At 47.1% G+C, this 14,830-nt stretch overlaps 1 protein-coding gene across 2 annotated transcripts in view; it reads left to right on the top strand.

Annotated features, from left to right (window-relative positions):
• Nucleotides 1-14,459, top strand: part of epn2 (epsin2) — a 37,463-nt gene extending 23,004 nt beyond the window's left edge. The window contains exons 3-9 of one of the 2 annotated variants that reach the window (XM_031892601.1): nt 2,643-2,755; nt 3,236-3,328; nt 4,205-4,376; nt 4,933-5,106; nt 8,992-9,087; nt 10,801-11,013; nt 12,229-14,459. In XM_031892601.1, coding sequence (XP_031748461.1) covers nt 2,643-2,755; nt 3,236-3,328; nt 4,205-4,376; nt 4,933-5,106; nt 8,992-9,087; nt 10,801-11,013; nt 12,229-12,506 — 1,139 coding nt within the window. In that variant the 3' untranslated portion in view covers nt 12,507-14,459. Of the gene's footprint in view, nt 1-2,642; nt 2,756-3,235; nt 3,329-4,204; nt 4,377-4,932; nt 5,107-8,991; nt 9,088-10,797; nt 11,014-12,228 lie in introns of both variants that reach the window. The other variant, NM_001006852.1, reaches the window with a different exon arrangement.
• Nucleotides 14,460-14,830: the final 371 nt, after the last annotated feature.

The following is a 14,830-nucleotide window of genomic DNA, read 5'->3' as shown; positions in this document are numbered from 1 at the left end:
AGTTTCCCCCTCAGCCAGATGATGGGCATTTTTTGCTAAATCTATTGGCAAAGCTGGCGAGGAGAGATTGTACTGCTCCAGCACTGATTGGTGAGGGAGGGGTGGGCAAAGACCCGGTGCCTGGGTCAGCACCAGACCCAACAGCGCTACCAAGCAGTACGGTATGTCCATTCAAACAGACCCCTGCTAAAAACCATGTTGCAAGCTGGCCGGCTAGGGAGCAGCAGACAAGCTATAGGAACATTTCCACAGCTTTTTCCACTCCGGCCCAGCAGTGAATATTTTGGCTCACAGGAATTCCGGGAATGAGGGCTAATGAACTCTCCAGCATCCCACAACACTCTCCCTATTTCCTGTCTGTGGGGAGTGCTTGCTCCTATTTTAGGAATGGTACAAGCTCTTTGCCAGGCTGGGGGGAGGCAGGCTATATACACAAGCCACATCCTCCGCTCTCGGAACGTCACCATTCGGTGCCCTACTGATCTGTGTTGGGTCTTTGATGGCAGAGTCTGTTGGAAGGCATTACTGAGAAGGCCAAAGCTACCCACTGATTGGAAAAAAACACTATATTAATAGCATTTCCCATTCAAAACTTAGGGCCATTACTATAAGGAACTCAAAACAATTAAGAGGAAAACGCACTAAAACAATAAGTATAAATATGAAAGGCTTAAGTGTATATTAAATGCTGCAATATCAGAAATAAATCATACCAAATATAAAGCTAAGACCCGGGTGTAGATACCCCGGGTCTATCACTCAGTCCAAAAGGTTATAAGTACATCAAAGTGCGGTAACAAAGCTCACTGTAGTCCAGTGGTGGTCCAGGTGCTCGAAGCCCCGAACCTGTAGCCAAGGTGAACTCCAAAAAAGGGTAACGCCAAGCACACCAGACAGCAGGATATTCTTTTTAAAACTCGATCTTTATTTATCCATTAAAAACAAAAACGCCTAACGCGTTTCGTACACTAATGTACTTAATCATAGGCTATAAGGCAGGCCTGGAGTAGGATTCAGAATAGGCTCTGGCATTTGAAGTACACAGAGGCCCAAACAGCCCCCACCAGCCCAATAAATAGTGAGTGTCTATGGCATCTTACAGCAGCCCCACTGGTATTTGCCAGAGCCCATACATTCGAAGTCCGGGCAATGACACAGGGGGCAAAAGGAAAACACTAGGGGGCACATTTACTAACCCACGAACGGGCCGAATGCGTCCGATTGCGTTTTTTTCGTAATGATCGGTATTTTGCAATTTTTTCGGAAAAATGTCGCAACTTTTTCGTTACTAATACGATTTGTGCGAAAAAACGCGAGTTTTTCGTAGCCATTCCGAAAGTTGCGCAAAATCTGGTGATTTTTCGTAGTGTTAAAACTTGCACAAAAAGTTGCGGTTTTTTCGTAGTGTTAAAACTTGCGCGAAACGTCGCACTTTTTAAGTTTTAACGCTACGAAAAAGGCGCAACTTTTCGCGCAAGTTTTAACGCTACGAAAAAATCGCCAGATTTTGCGCAACTTTCGGAATGGCTACGAAAAAGTCGCGTTTTTTCGCGCAAATCGTATTGGTAACGAAAAAGTCGCGACAATTTCCGAAAAGTCGTAAAGACGCCAAAAAAAATCGCAAAAAATACGAAAAAGTCGCAAAATGTTTGTTTTCAAATCGGAATTTTTCCAATTCGGTTCAGATTCGTGTCTTAGTAAATGTGCCCCTAGGTGTTATTTCTTATGTTTTGCCCCCCTCCAACAGAGCAACCCTTCTGCCACTGCCCTAACATGCCACCTTCCAGCTCATTACAGCCATATTATATTCCCCATATACAGCGGATGTTCCCAGCCCCAATCTGCTACGTCACTTGCTTGCCCAGTATAATCACACAGCCGTAGGTAAATTTCATTAGAGCGTCTGCAGTTAAACGATCCCTCTGCTGATTAAAACTCCCGGGTTCATGTGAGGGCATCCTGACAATCTGCCATATGCTGAGCCTTTTTGTTTATAGGGGCAGTTTGCTGAAATCATTTGGAATTGGGTACAGAAGTTCCTACCAGGGACCCTGTATAACATTTTTGGGGGCAAATCTGTACCTGTAGGCAATGAAGGCCTAGAAGAAGTGAATGCTAATCCGTTTCAGTCCTTAAAGGAACAGTAACATCAAAAAATGAAAGCATATCAAAGTAATTACAATATTTTCCCCTGCACTGGTGCAACTGATGTGTTTGCCCAAAAATACTACTATAGTTTATAAGCTTCTGTGTAGCCATGGAGGCAGTCATTCAAGCTAGGGAAAAGGAGAACACAGGTTACTTAGCAGATAACAGATAAAACCCCATTATATTCTACAGAGCTTATCTGTTTTTCTGCTATGTAACCTGTGCCTTTTTTTCCAGTTTGAATGGCTGCCCCCATGGCTACACAGCAGCTTATTTATATACACTATAGTAGTGTTTCTGTAGCAAATGCACCAGTTGCACCAGTGCAGGGCAACAGTATATTATATTTTAATTACTTTAAAACACTTTAATTTTTTGGTGTTACTGTTCCTTTAAAGTGCCATCATTGTCTCTGGCGCCCCCTGGATAAAACATTGTCCCTGGGCAAGAATGCATTGGTGCTGGAATGATCTGTGCTGTTTGTCTTTCCGCAGCAACGTCACCCAGGGTCTCATCGGAACTGGAACAAGCCCGGCCTCAGACAAGTGGAGAGGAGGAGTTACAGCTGCAGCTGGCACTCGCCATGAGCAGAGAGGTTGCCGAGCAGGTGAGTGGAGCATGAAAGCCCCCGCCATCAGTAACACCCAGGAGGTGTGGCCTTTTCACTTACTGCTGTAGTGGAAATTGACATAGCCAAGAAGTCCTTGTTTTGCCTGGTCTGTGTTAAAAATGCACTTTTTAGTGATGCAAGTTTTGGTGATATTAGCAGTTTTATACTGCTAATATCATTATATTAGCAGTATAAAACTGCTAATATCACCAAAACTTGCGTCACCAAAAAGCGCATATATGATCTGCTATAGAGCCACACTTTTAGGGTGCAAATGTCGACTACTCCATTTTTGTACAAGTTTATATACACTTGCTCCATTTTCAGGCTGGAATGCACTTTCCCTCACTAATGAGCCAAATGAATTGAAAAATATATATATATATCAGGGAATAGTGTATTGGTACGCCCAACAACAGGGGCAGCTACAGAACAATCATTATCATGCCTTTAAGAGCCTTCCATGTTGTTGTGCAGGAGGAACGCATCAGGAGAGGAGATGACTTACGGTTACAAATGGCCCTGGAGGAGAGTCGGAAACATACTATTAAAGCGCCCAGAAAGAAGGCAGTAAGTATTTAACGGACACATGTTAGGCTGTCACTGAGTATTTAATATTCCGCATTCTGGTTGGTCTACAATGAACATTTAATGTCTTTTTTCCAAGTAAGCCTAAACAAAGCATTTGCTATCAAACATCTTCATAGCCCTACAATGAGCATTTCATAACTAGTATTTTGTAGGCCAACACTAGCCACTAGTTGTCCTAGCCACTGGTTGGCCTACAGTGAGACACTAATATCTACGATCCTGGTTGACCTCACCCAGCCACTAATATCTAGTAAGTATCCTGGTTGGCCTACACTAAGCTACTAATATCTAGTATCCTGGTTGGTCTACAGTGAGCCACAAATATCTAATATCCTTGTTGGCCTACACTAAGCCACTGGTATCTAGTATCCTGGTTGGTCTACAGTGAGCCACTAATATCTAGTATCCTGGTTGGCCTACACTAAGCCACCTAATATCTAGTATCCTGGTTGGTCTACAGTGAGCCACTAATATCTAGTATCCTGGTTGGCCTACACTAAGCCACCTAATACCTAGTATCCTGGTTGGTCTACAGTGAGCCACTAATATATAGTATACTGGTTGGCCTACAGTGAGCCACTGATAGCTAGTATCTTGCTTGGCCTACAGGACCACTGATATCTAGTATCCTGGTTGGCTTACACTCAGCCACTGATATCTAGTATCTGGCTTGGCCTACAGAGAGCCATTGATATCTAGTTTCCTGGTTGGCCTACAGTGAGCCACTGATAACTAGTATCTGGCTTGTCCTACAGAGAGCCATTGATATCTAGTTTCCTGGTTGGCCAGGCTTGAGTTTTGGAAAGTTACAACAGCACCAGTAACATGTTCCGTGCGTGTTCCTTTTGTCAATAGCAGCAGCAAACCACTTTGTTGGACCTATTAGATGCCCTGCCCTCGGGGGCTCCTGCACCACAGAAACCAGACACCTGGGCAGCAGCGGTGGCAACAAAAAGCAAGTCTGACCCATGGAATGTGGCTGCTGTTTCACCGTCTTCCTCAGATCCATGGCAGTCCTTTGGCAGCGGTAAGGAACCTGGGGAAGGAGACCCACTAAATAGCACCATGCATTTGGTTGTCTGGGCAGGTGTCAGCAAGGGGGTAACTACCAATGCCCCAAAACCTCCTTTCTCAAATTTACCAAGGTACCAAAGTGCAGAATAGATCTACTGCCCTTATACCCCTGCCCCCATTTATAGCAAGATGATGTCATTACTTGGCCACTGCGCGTGATGAAATCATGCAGAATAGCCCATAGGCCAGTCATGGGGCTTTCCGACCAAGCAATTGCTTTTTACATCTCTGGCAGAAGGGAGTGCCCTGGATGCCAAATAATAATTATCACTGCAGTAAGAATATTGATACATTGTGAAATCCTGCTATTTTGCAATAATGACTTCAGCGAGTCAAGATTGACTCAGAGATCAGAGATAGGCTGATCCAACCCACTACTGCTTTACCAGCAAGGTGACCCTTTTATCCGCTGGCCACCAGTGACATCATCATTGACTGGACATGTCAAAAGCTGTTGTTAGTTGATAGTTTGTTATAGTGTCTGACTGTGCCCCCTGTTTGTCTGGCAGGTACTAAAACAGCAGCTCCCCAAGATCCCTGGGGAGGGAAAGCTGGTCCCTCAACACAGTCTCTTTCAAAGAACTCAGACCCCTGGAGTACGCCAAAGGCGGCGGGAATAGCGAGTTCTCCAACGGACCCTTGGGGAGCTACCCCACAAGTTAAAGCAAATATGTCAAATGCAGGTAAGGTGCACCAGAGGCTATTATCCCCCCACTGCTACTATAGGCACCATCTCTCCCTACTATACCTGCTATTCCACAGCCCCAGTCCCTTCCCAGAGGCTATTATCCCCCCACTGCTACTATAGGCACCATCTCTCCCTACTATACCTGCTATCCCACAGCCACAGTCCCTTCCCAGAGGCTATTATCTCCCCACTGCTACTATAGGCACCATCATCTCTCCCTACTATACCTGCTATCCCACAGCCCCAGTCCCTTCCCAGAGGCTATTATCTCCCCACTGCTACTATAGGCACCATCTCTCCCTACTATACCTGCTATCCCACAGCCCCAGTCCCTTCCCAGAGGCTATTATCCCCCCACTGCTACTATAGGCACCATCTCTCCCTACTATACCTGCTATCCCACAGCCCCAGTCCCTTCCCAGAGGCTATTATCCCCCCACTGCTACTATAGGCACCATCTCTCCCTACTATACCTGCTATCCCACAGCCCCAGTCCCTTCCCAGAGGCTATTATCCCCCCACTGCTACTATAGGCACCATCTCTCCCTATTATACCTGCTATCCCACAGCCCCAGTCCCTTCCCAGAGGCTATTATCTCCCCACTGCTACTATAGGCACCATCTCTCCCTACTATACCTGCTATCCCACAGCCCCAGTCCCTTCCCAGAGGCTATTATCCCCCCCACTGCTACTATAGGCACCATCTCTCCCTACTATACCTGCTATCCCACAGCCCCAGTCCCTTCCCAGAGGCTATTATCCCCCCACTGCTACTATAGGCACCATCTCTCCCTACTATACCTGCTATCCCACAGCCCCAGTCCCTTCCCAGAGGCTATTATCCCCCCACTGCTACTATAGGCACCATCTCTCCCTACTATACCTGCTATCCCACAGCCCCAGTCCCTTCCCAGAGGCTATTATCCCCCCACTGCTACTATAGGCACCATCTCTCCCTATTATACCTGCTATCCCACAGCCCCAGTCCCTTCCCAGAGGCTATTATCCCCCCACTGCTACTATAGGCACCATCTCTCCCTACTATACCTGCTATCCCACAGCCACAGTCCCTTCCCAGAGGCTATTATCCCCCCCACTGCTACTATAGGCACCATCTCTCCCTACTATACCTGCTATCCCACAGCCCCAGTCCCTTCCCAGAGGCTATTATCCCACTGCTACTATAGGCACCATCTCTCCCTACTATACCTGCTATCCCACAGCCACAGTCCCTTCCCAGAGGCTATTATCCCCCCACTGCTACTATAGGCACCATCTCTCCCTACTATACCTGCTATCCCACAGCCCCAGTCCCTTCCCAGAGGCTATTATCCCCCCACTGCTACTATAGGCACCATCTCTCCTTACTATACCTGCTATCCCAAAGCCCCAGTCCCTTCCTAGAGGCTATTTTCCCCCCCACTGCTACTATAGGCACCATCTCTCCCTACTATACCTGCTATCCCACAGCCCCAATCCCTTCCCAGAGGCTATTATCCCCCACTGCTACTATAGGCACCATCTCTCCCTACTATACCTGCTATCCCACAGTCCCTTTCCAGAGGCTATTATCCCCCCACTGCTACTATAGGCACCATCTCTCCCTACTATACCTGCTATCCCACAGCCCCAGTCCCTTCCCAGAGGCTATTATCCCCCCACTGCTACTATAGGCACCATCTCTCCCTACTATACCTGCTATCCCACAGCCACAGTCCCTTCCCAGAGGCTATTATCCCCCCCACTGATACTATAGGCACCATCTCTCCCTACTATACCTGCTATCCCACAGCCCCAGTCCCTTCCCAGAGGCTATTATCCCCCCACTGCTACTATAGGCACCATCTCTCCCTACTATACCTGCTATCCCACAGCCCCAGTCCCTTCCCAGAGGCTATTATCCCCCCACTGCTACTATAGGCACCATCTCTCCCTACTATACCTGCTATCCCACAGCCCCAGTCCCTTCCCAGAGGCTATTATCCCCCCACTGCTACTATAGGCACCATCTCTCCCTACTATACCTGCTATCCCACAGCCCCAGTCCCTTCCCAGAGGCTATTATCCCCCACTGCTACTATAGGCACCATCTCTCCCTACTATACCTGCTATCCCACAGCCCCAGTCCCTTCCCAGAGGCTATTATCCCCCCACTGCTACTATAGGCACCATCTCTCCCTACTATACCTGCTATCCCACAGCCACAGTCCCTTCCCAGAGGCTATTATCCCACTGCTACTATAGGCACCATCTCTCCCTACTATACCTGCTATCCCACAGCCCCAGTCCCTTCCCAGAGGCTATTATCCCCCCACTGCTACTATAGGCACCATCTCTCCCTACTATACCTGCTATCCCACAGCCACAGTCCCTTCCCAGAGGCTATTATCCCACTGCTACTATAGGCACCATCTCTCCCTACTATACCTGCTATCCCACAGCCCCAGTCCCTTCCCAGAGGCTATTATCCCCCCACTGCTACTATAGGCACCATCTCTCCCTACTATACCTGCTATCCCACAGCCACAGTCCCTTCCCAGAGGCTATTATCCCACTGCTACTATAGGCACCATCTCTCCCTACTATACCTGCTATCCCACAGCCCCAGTCCCTTCCCAGAGGCTATTATCCCCCCACTGCTACTATAGGCACCATCTCTCCCTACTATACCTGCTATCCCACAGCCCCAGTCCCTTCCCAGAGGCTATTATCCCCCCACTGCTACTATAGGCACCATCTCTCCCTACTATACCTGCTATCCCACAGCCCCAGTCCCTTCCCAGAGGCTATTATCCCCCCCACTGCTACTATAGGCACCATCTCTCCCTACTATACCTGCTATCCCACAGCCCCAGTCCCTTCCCAGAGGCTATTATCCCCCCACTGCTACTATAGGCACCATCTCTCCCTACTATACCTGCTATCCCACAGCCCCAGTCCCTTCCCAGAGGCTATTATCCCCCCACTGCTACTATAGGCACCATCTCTCCCTACTATACCTGCTATCCCACAGCCACAGTCCCTTCCCAGAGGCTATTATCCCACTGCTACTATAGGCACCATCTCTCCCTACAATACCTGCTATCCCACAGCCACAGTCCCTTCCCAGAGGCTATTATCCCCCCACTGCTACTATAGGCACCATCTCTCCCTACTATACCTGCTATCCCACAGCCCCAGTCCCTTCCCAGAGGCTATTATCCCCCCACTGCTACTATAGGCACCATCTCTCCTTACTATACCTGCTATCCCAAAGCCCCAGTCCCTTCCTAGAGGCTATTTTCCCCCCCACTGCTACTATAGGCACCATCTCTCCCTACTATACCTGCTATCCCACAGCCCCAATCCCTTCCCAGAGGCTATTATCCCCCACTGCTACTATAGGCACCATCTCTCCCTACTATACCTGCTATCCCACAGTCCCTTCCCAGAGGCTATTATCCCCCCACTGCTACTATAGGCACCATCTCTCCCTACTATACCTGCTATCCCACAGCCCCAGTCCCTTCCCAGAGGCTATTATCCCCCCACTGCTACTATAGGCACCATCTCTCCCTACTATACCTGCTATCCCACAGCCCCAGTCCCTTCCCAGAGGCTATTATCCCCCCACTGCTACTATAGGCACCATCTCTCCCTACTATACCTGCTATCCCACAGCCACAGTCCCTTCCCAGAGGCTATTATCCCCCCACTGCTACTATAGGCACCATCTCTCCCTACTATACCTGCTATCCCACAGCCCCAGTCCCTTCCCAGAGGCTATTATCCCCCCACTGCTACTATAGGCACCATCTCTCCCTACTATACCTGCTATCCCACAGCCCCAGTCCCTTCTATAATATGTTCTATATTAATTTTGCTTCCTTACAAATGCAGGGGGCTTGGCATTTGACCCATTCAGTAATTTAAATGGCACAGCAAAAGATGACCTTTCGGAATTTGACAGCCTCCGAACTTCTTCTAAAGTGTCAGGTGAGACTAAATGATGGATCTTTCCTTACAAGGCCTGTGAGTTGTAGCAGGTAGGATACACTTGGATATAAATCCATGTAGGATCCTTTTAGGAGTTTTCCTTTGAACAATTGTGTCATAATACACAGGCAGACAACAAGGTTAGCCATGAGTGTCACAACATGGCTGCCTTTAGCGTGATTTTCCTCAAATTTTTTAAGCCAGAAATCTTTAAAAAAAAAAGGTTAAATTTACAGGAACCCTAACATATAGACTGAGAAATCCAATCCCAGCTCCCCTTAGGCTCACAGTGTGCTGAAACCGCCCCTTCTCCTTGTTCCATTGTGAAGTAATGGATTCTGGGACCTCAACTCCCTCCAGAGAATCCACTATGGAAACTTTTAAGTCCTTGTATCCATCACTTCACAAAGGAACAAAGTAAAGTGTTGCATTACACTGTGAGCCTAAGGGAGGTTGGGAAATGATTTGCCAGAGAGAGAAGGGAAAGAAGACTGACAGGCTGTTAAATGTATGAGAAGCTTATTATTATTCTGTGCCTGTCCCGGAAGAGCTGCAAACAATGGGGCTCTTAAGGCCCGGGGCATATGCACAGTGTAAAAAATGGCTGTATAGTGCATTTGTACCTTTACTTACATTGTGAGCAGTAATATGGTAATACAAGAAATATCCCCCCACCCCCCCTGCACACGATAGACCCCCTTCAAGATAAAACAAAGAGATGGTTCCTATATATATTGCAGAGGAGCTATCAATGATTTTAGCAGCCTGTGTGTAATGGCCGAGCACACTGCAGCCTGCGTATTACTGGGGCATTGCTCACATTCCTCTAACAATGTGCTTGTTGTGAAGATTCCGGATTTGTTCTGCCTAAAAGACAAGCACTGAATTATGATGGGTCCCAGGTGCCTGGGAGGTCAGGTCAGCCTCTGTGAAACATCTGGCGTTCAGGCTGCAGCACTGGATTCCTAGCGCCAGCTGCACCTTCAGTTCAGCAGGAAAGGCCTTTGGAGAGGGATAAGGGGTCACACATGCTGGAGAGGTAATGGTGTTGTAGAAAGCCCACTAATGTCTAAAGCCAAGGCATGTTGTGCTAAGGCACAGCTATCCAAATCCAGGCCTTAAGGGGAAAAGGCATGAAGCCAGGGCTGGAACTAAAGGCAGGAAGAGGCACATAAATCGGGCACAACTGTAGAGATGTGGAAGGAGACCACAGGCAGTTATTGCTGGCATCAAGAAAGCAGCAAACACCGCAGGGGTAGCGTGCCCACTAAGTGTGCATGGGGGGGGGGGGGGGCAGTGTTGAGGAATTTGCCATGCAGACCTTGGGGGTGTTTGTATGTGCTAGGTGTTAGTATGTAAGAGTAGGGGTGCAGCTTAGATGCCAATACTGCTTGGGCTGGCTTTGCCTAAGGCTTTTGGGCATTCAGCTACAGTTGGTTGGGCTACCCCTAGGTGTAAGCCAACACTGCTGAACTAAATGCTTAAGGAAATGATTAATACGTAGTAGCTCTGCAACAGGACTGACAGTAAGTTCCACTGAGACTGAAGTGGTGAGTGGGTCTCATTGACCATGGCACTGATTCCTTCACCTTATCTGTAGGGAGGATATTTGGAATTCCTGTGCTGGGTATTTGGGGGTTGGACTTGGACTGGTTTGCACAATGCTTCTTCCTTAATATTTTAATGTCTGACTTACCCTTATTTAAACAGCAGATTCCAATTCCACATTACCTTCCCTGCGCAGCGGCACCACCAGCCCCGACCTCTTCGCTTCCAAGCCTGACAACGTGACGAGCAGTAAGCAGACGTCGGTTCGGAAAACGCCGGAGTCTTTCCTGGGATCCAACGCAGCCTTAGTAAACCTGGAAACACTTGTCTCCATGCCTCCTCCCGCGGCCCCCATACTAAACCCTTTCCTGGCATCAGGTACGCTTCTTCTCATGTTTTTTCCTTGCTCAGCTTAAGCCACAATGATTTAGCCTGTGAGGGCGGAGAAGCAAGTACTTTATGGAGAGAATGTGCTTTTGGACCATATCAAAGATCCTCAATACCCTTATATCCTGCTTAAGAGATATGTCCTTGAGATATTTATACCGACTGACCAAATCTGCCCTAGTGTAATAGGTTGGACAAGGACAATTTTGCCCAGTGTTACTACATGAGCCAAAAAGTGCACTAGAGCAATCTGTTTATTTTGGGCGCACTAAGAATGCTGGGATGGAACAAAATTAAGAGGCTTTTACAAGTCTGGGTCCCTAACTTGAAATCCAGTGCTTAATGTAGTAGGTGCATGGAAAGGGTTAACAATTTTTGGCCATAAACAGCTGTAAAGCTCTGGTTGCCCAGGGGCCCACTCAGTTTGCCTGATCTCAGGGCTTGCTTAGCTTTTCCATGTGTATCTAATCCAGCTTGCTCCTTACTCTGAGAGGCCCCTCTGGTTTCCAGTTTCACAAGGAATTTCTAATTAACCCTGGCACAGGGCCAGGGGCTCTTAATTCCGGAGAAAGTTCCTTTCCTGTGTCTTTCCTGTCTGTCTGAAAATCGGAAATGACCTGTTTACATTCAAGATTCCTGAAATACTTGGGAGACCTCCCCCCCCAAACCAGGCCCCTCGTAGCAGCATAATGAGGCCTCTCACATTACCCAGCTGAGGGACTTCCGTCAGCCTTTTCTTTTCTGGATGGGCTTTGCTTTCAGTGGTTTTGTGCATCGTTGTTATTGTTGCCAGTGTCTCTGGGGTTAAATACAGGCAGGAAACCCCTCCTACCTCCCAGATTATCTCATTGATACCTTCAGATGTGTTGAGTCCAGGGACTTCAGCCCAGGGAGGTACTAGTAGTTATTTAACTGATTTTGGAAACTGTAGTTAGGGAACCTCTATGCACCCTATCAGCTTACAGGGGCTTTAATTGGTAGTAAATATTGTTTTTATTCAACCTAAACTTGCCAAGTCAGGAATTCAAAAATAACTATATGGTTTGGGGACACTGTGGATGTTGCTCACGAGCCACTGGTCGGGGATCACTGTATAAGACCAATAAAAGCACTGTGGATGGGTTACTATGGGTTACTAGACCACAGCAACACTTTGTTAGTTTCATAATTGCAATTCCTGATTATGAACGCCTCTTTATTTTTTAGGAGCTGCTACAACAACAACAACGCCTCCTGTCAATCCTTTTCAAGTGAACCAACCCCAAGCTCTGACCTTGAACCAGCTGCGATCCAGCCCCATGATGGGAGCGGGGGCTGAACCCTTGTCTTCTGTTCCCCCTCCAGGGATGTCAACACTGCCAGCAGCACATCCAACAGGACTGGGGATTAATATAAACATGGCGGCCACCTTGCCTCACCATAGCACTGCCATGGCGCCATCTTCCACCCAAGCAGTGAACGCCACTAACCCTTTTCTGCTATGAAAGTCATGATGTTTGGACATTGCAAGGACGACCAGTTGCCCACTGCAGGGCTAAAAACCAATTGTACTTAGTGAGAGAATACATTTCTAAGCTGTCTGTATCTTTATGGATTAGCAGTACCAACCTGCAGGAAAGGAGAGTGATGGGGCCCAAGGCTGCTCTGTAGCAAGCAATAGAAAGCAAACAACTGTGGTGCGTCGGCAAAGGAATCCAAAATGGACTCTCTGCACCAAAGTCGTGTTCGTGTCATCTGCCACCGCTATTTCCTCTCTCAGAATGTTCTCTCTCTATCTGAGAATGTTCCGTCACACTGGAGTCAGCCTCTGTTTTATAGAATGTACTGGGACATGAAGCAAAGCATTAGTTCTGTTGGCAAGAGCTTTTGGATCTTTAGGCAGCAAGATGCTAACACTGGGGTGTGTGTGTTTCCTGGGCATCTTAAAATCGGAGAGAGAGTAGGTCGAAAGAAATTCCAAATTGGAATGATATTAGGTTTATTTAGCCTTTTAATACCTGGTACCCGCCATTGTAAATTATACCTACTGTGTTTTGTCATATATTATTCATAACAGTGACTTTGTCGTAGCTACAGGGGAATTCTTATTGCTTACTATACTACCCCGGCAAAAGAGTTAAAGGGGGTGTGAACACTGTCAGCCATAGCTTAATCAAATGTCGCAGAACTACAACTGCCAGCGTGGGTTAAAGCATGCTGGGAGCTGTAGTGCAGCAACAACATGATACACTGCTTGGAAAAAAACCTTTCCACGGATCTCCAGGGCCAGCAGCCCACTAAATGCAAAAGGATCCTTCAATAAGAGTTTCTGTACACTGGGTTTCCTGTTCTCTATTGATGTCCGGGCCAGCCTGAAACCTGCAGGACCCATAGCCCTCCCCATATATGAAGTCAACGTGACATCATGGATAGATGGGTGGGGCACAGGTATGTAAAGAATGACAGCTTCCCATAAGGTATGGGCCAGAAGTGGGCAAGTTACAATCAGATCCGGGTAAAAAAAAAAAAAAAGTCAACCCACATGTGAGTGCTGTTCTCTGATGGTGCAATCATTCTTGGAGTAATTAAACATATAGATATGTAGATGTTACACTGTAATCTGGCTTCGGTGCTGGGGACACAGTGCTCTTTAATGCCTCAACTGCACTGATTACAGTATAATAATCACAATAGCCAAATTTGCCCAGCAATCGCCTTACGTTCGATAACAGCAAGATGGCCGATGTAGCGCCTGTAGGCAGGACTTTCATTCGAAGATCCCTAATTACATTTGGATGCCCTTCGTGGTGCTTGGATGTTATCTCCATGTTTGCAGGGTTTTACTCCCTTACCTCAAGAACATATGGGGTATTTTAATTGGCTCCTGATGAAGTTTAGCCTATAGTCACATGTTTGTGCACGTGTGATAGGGATGGGACATTGGAAGCTGCATGGTTTCAATAAAGCCGTGTCGGAGGTACATACACACAGTATACATATATGCAGACTTTCAAACCCTTTCGTTTTAATGACTGATTTCACTGTAATTCTTAAAGGACCAGTAACACCATAAAGTGATATTTTGTTTTCTAATTTATAGTTTGTATCTGCCCATTCAACTCCTACACATAAACTGTTGTTCCTTTTATAATTCTATGGAGAGCCACGTGACCCATCTTCCTGTGTAAGAACTAAACCCATTGTATTCCACACATGCTGCCTCCGTGTTTACACAGTGGCTCACATATATCCGCTGTTACTGGTCCTTTAAGGGAATTCTGCCCTGTTTCTGCACCAATAGGCCTTATATTTGGATACAAAAATAAGAAGCGGTATCTGCTTTCTGGGACAGGAATGTACTGATGTCCAGAATCAATCAAGCGACGGAACTTGTGTAGCTTGGCCATAAAGCCCAATGATGAAATGATCACAAATAAAATAAGGTTACAGGCCCCCTGGAAGTGCTTCTTCTTGGGATCCATGTTGTACTGGACTGTCGCCTCTGAAAAATAGCGCTTACTTGCATCAGCAAAAGGTAGGGGAATTAAACCAATCAGATGTCTGCTTTCAGTAGGTAAATAGTAGCTGCTGCTTGGATGCTGCCGGTTGCCAGAAAGGCAGCAAACGTGGTGCCAAGTGCATTCTCCCACAGAATGGAAGTGCTTGGCATGTATGGAACACGCAAACAGTATGACAGTATAGAACACAGTAATAACTATAAATACTGATGGCTTCAAGTAGCATTTTACTGTAATAAAGAGTTTTTTTAAAGGAACAGTTCAGTATAAAAGTGAAACTGAGTAAAATAGACAGAATATTTGTAATATAG

The sequence above is a fragment of the Xenopus tropicalis genome, chromosome 9, assembly GCF_000004195.4.
Source record: "Xenopus tropicalis strain Nigerian chromosome 9, UCB_Xtro_10.0, whole genome shotgun sequence".
NCBI lineage: Eukaryota > Metazoa > Chordata > Amphibia > Anura > Pipidae > Xenopus > Xenopus tropicalis.
This window is presented reverse-complemented; position numbering and strand designations above follow the sequence as displayed.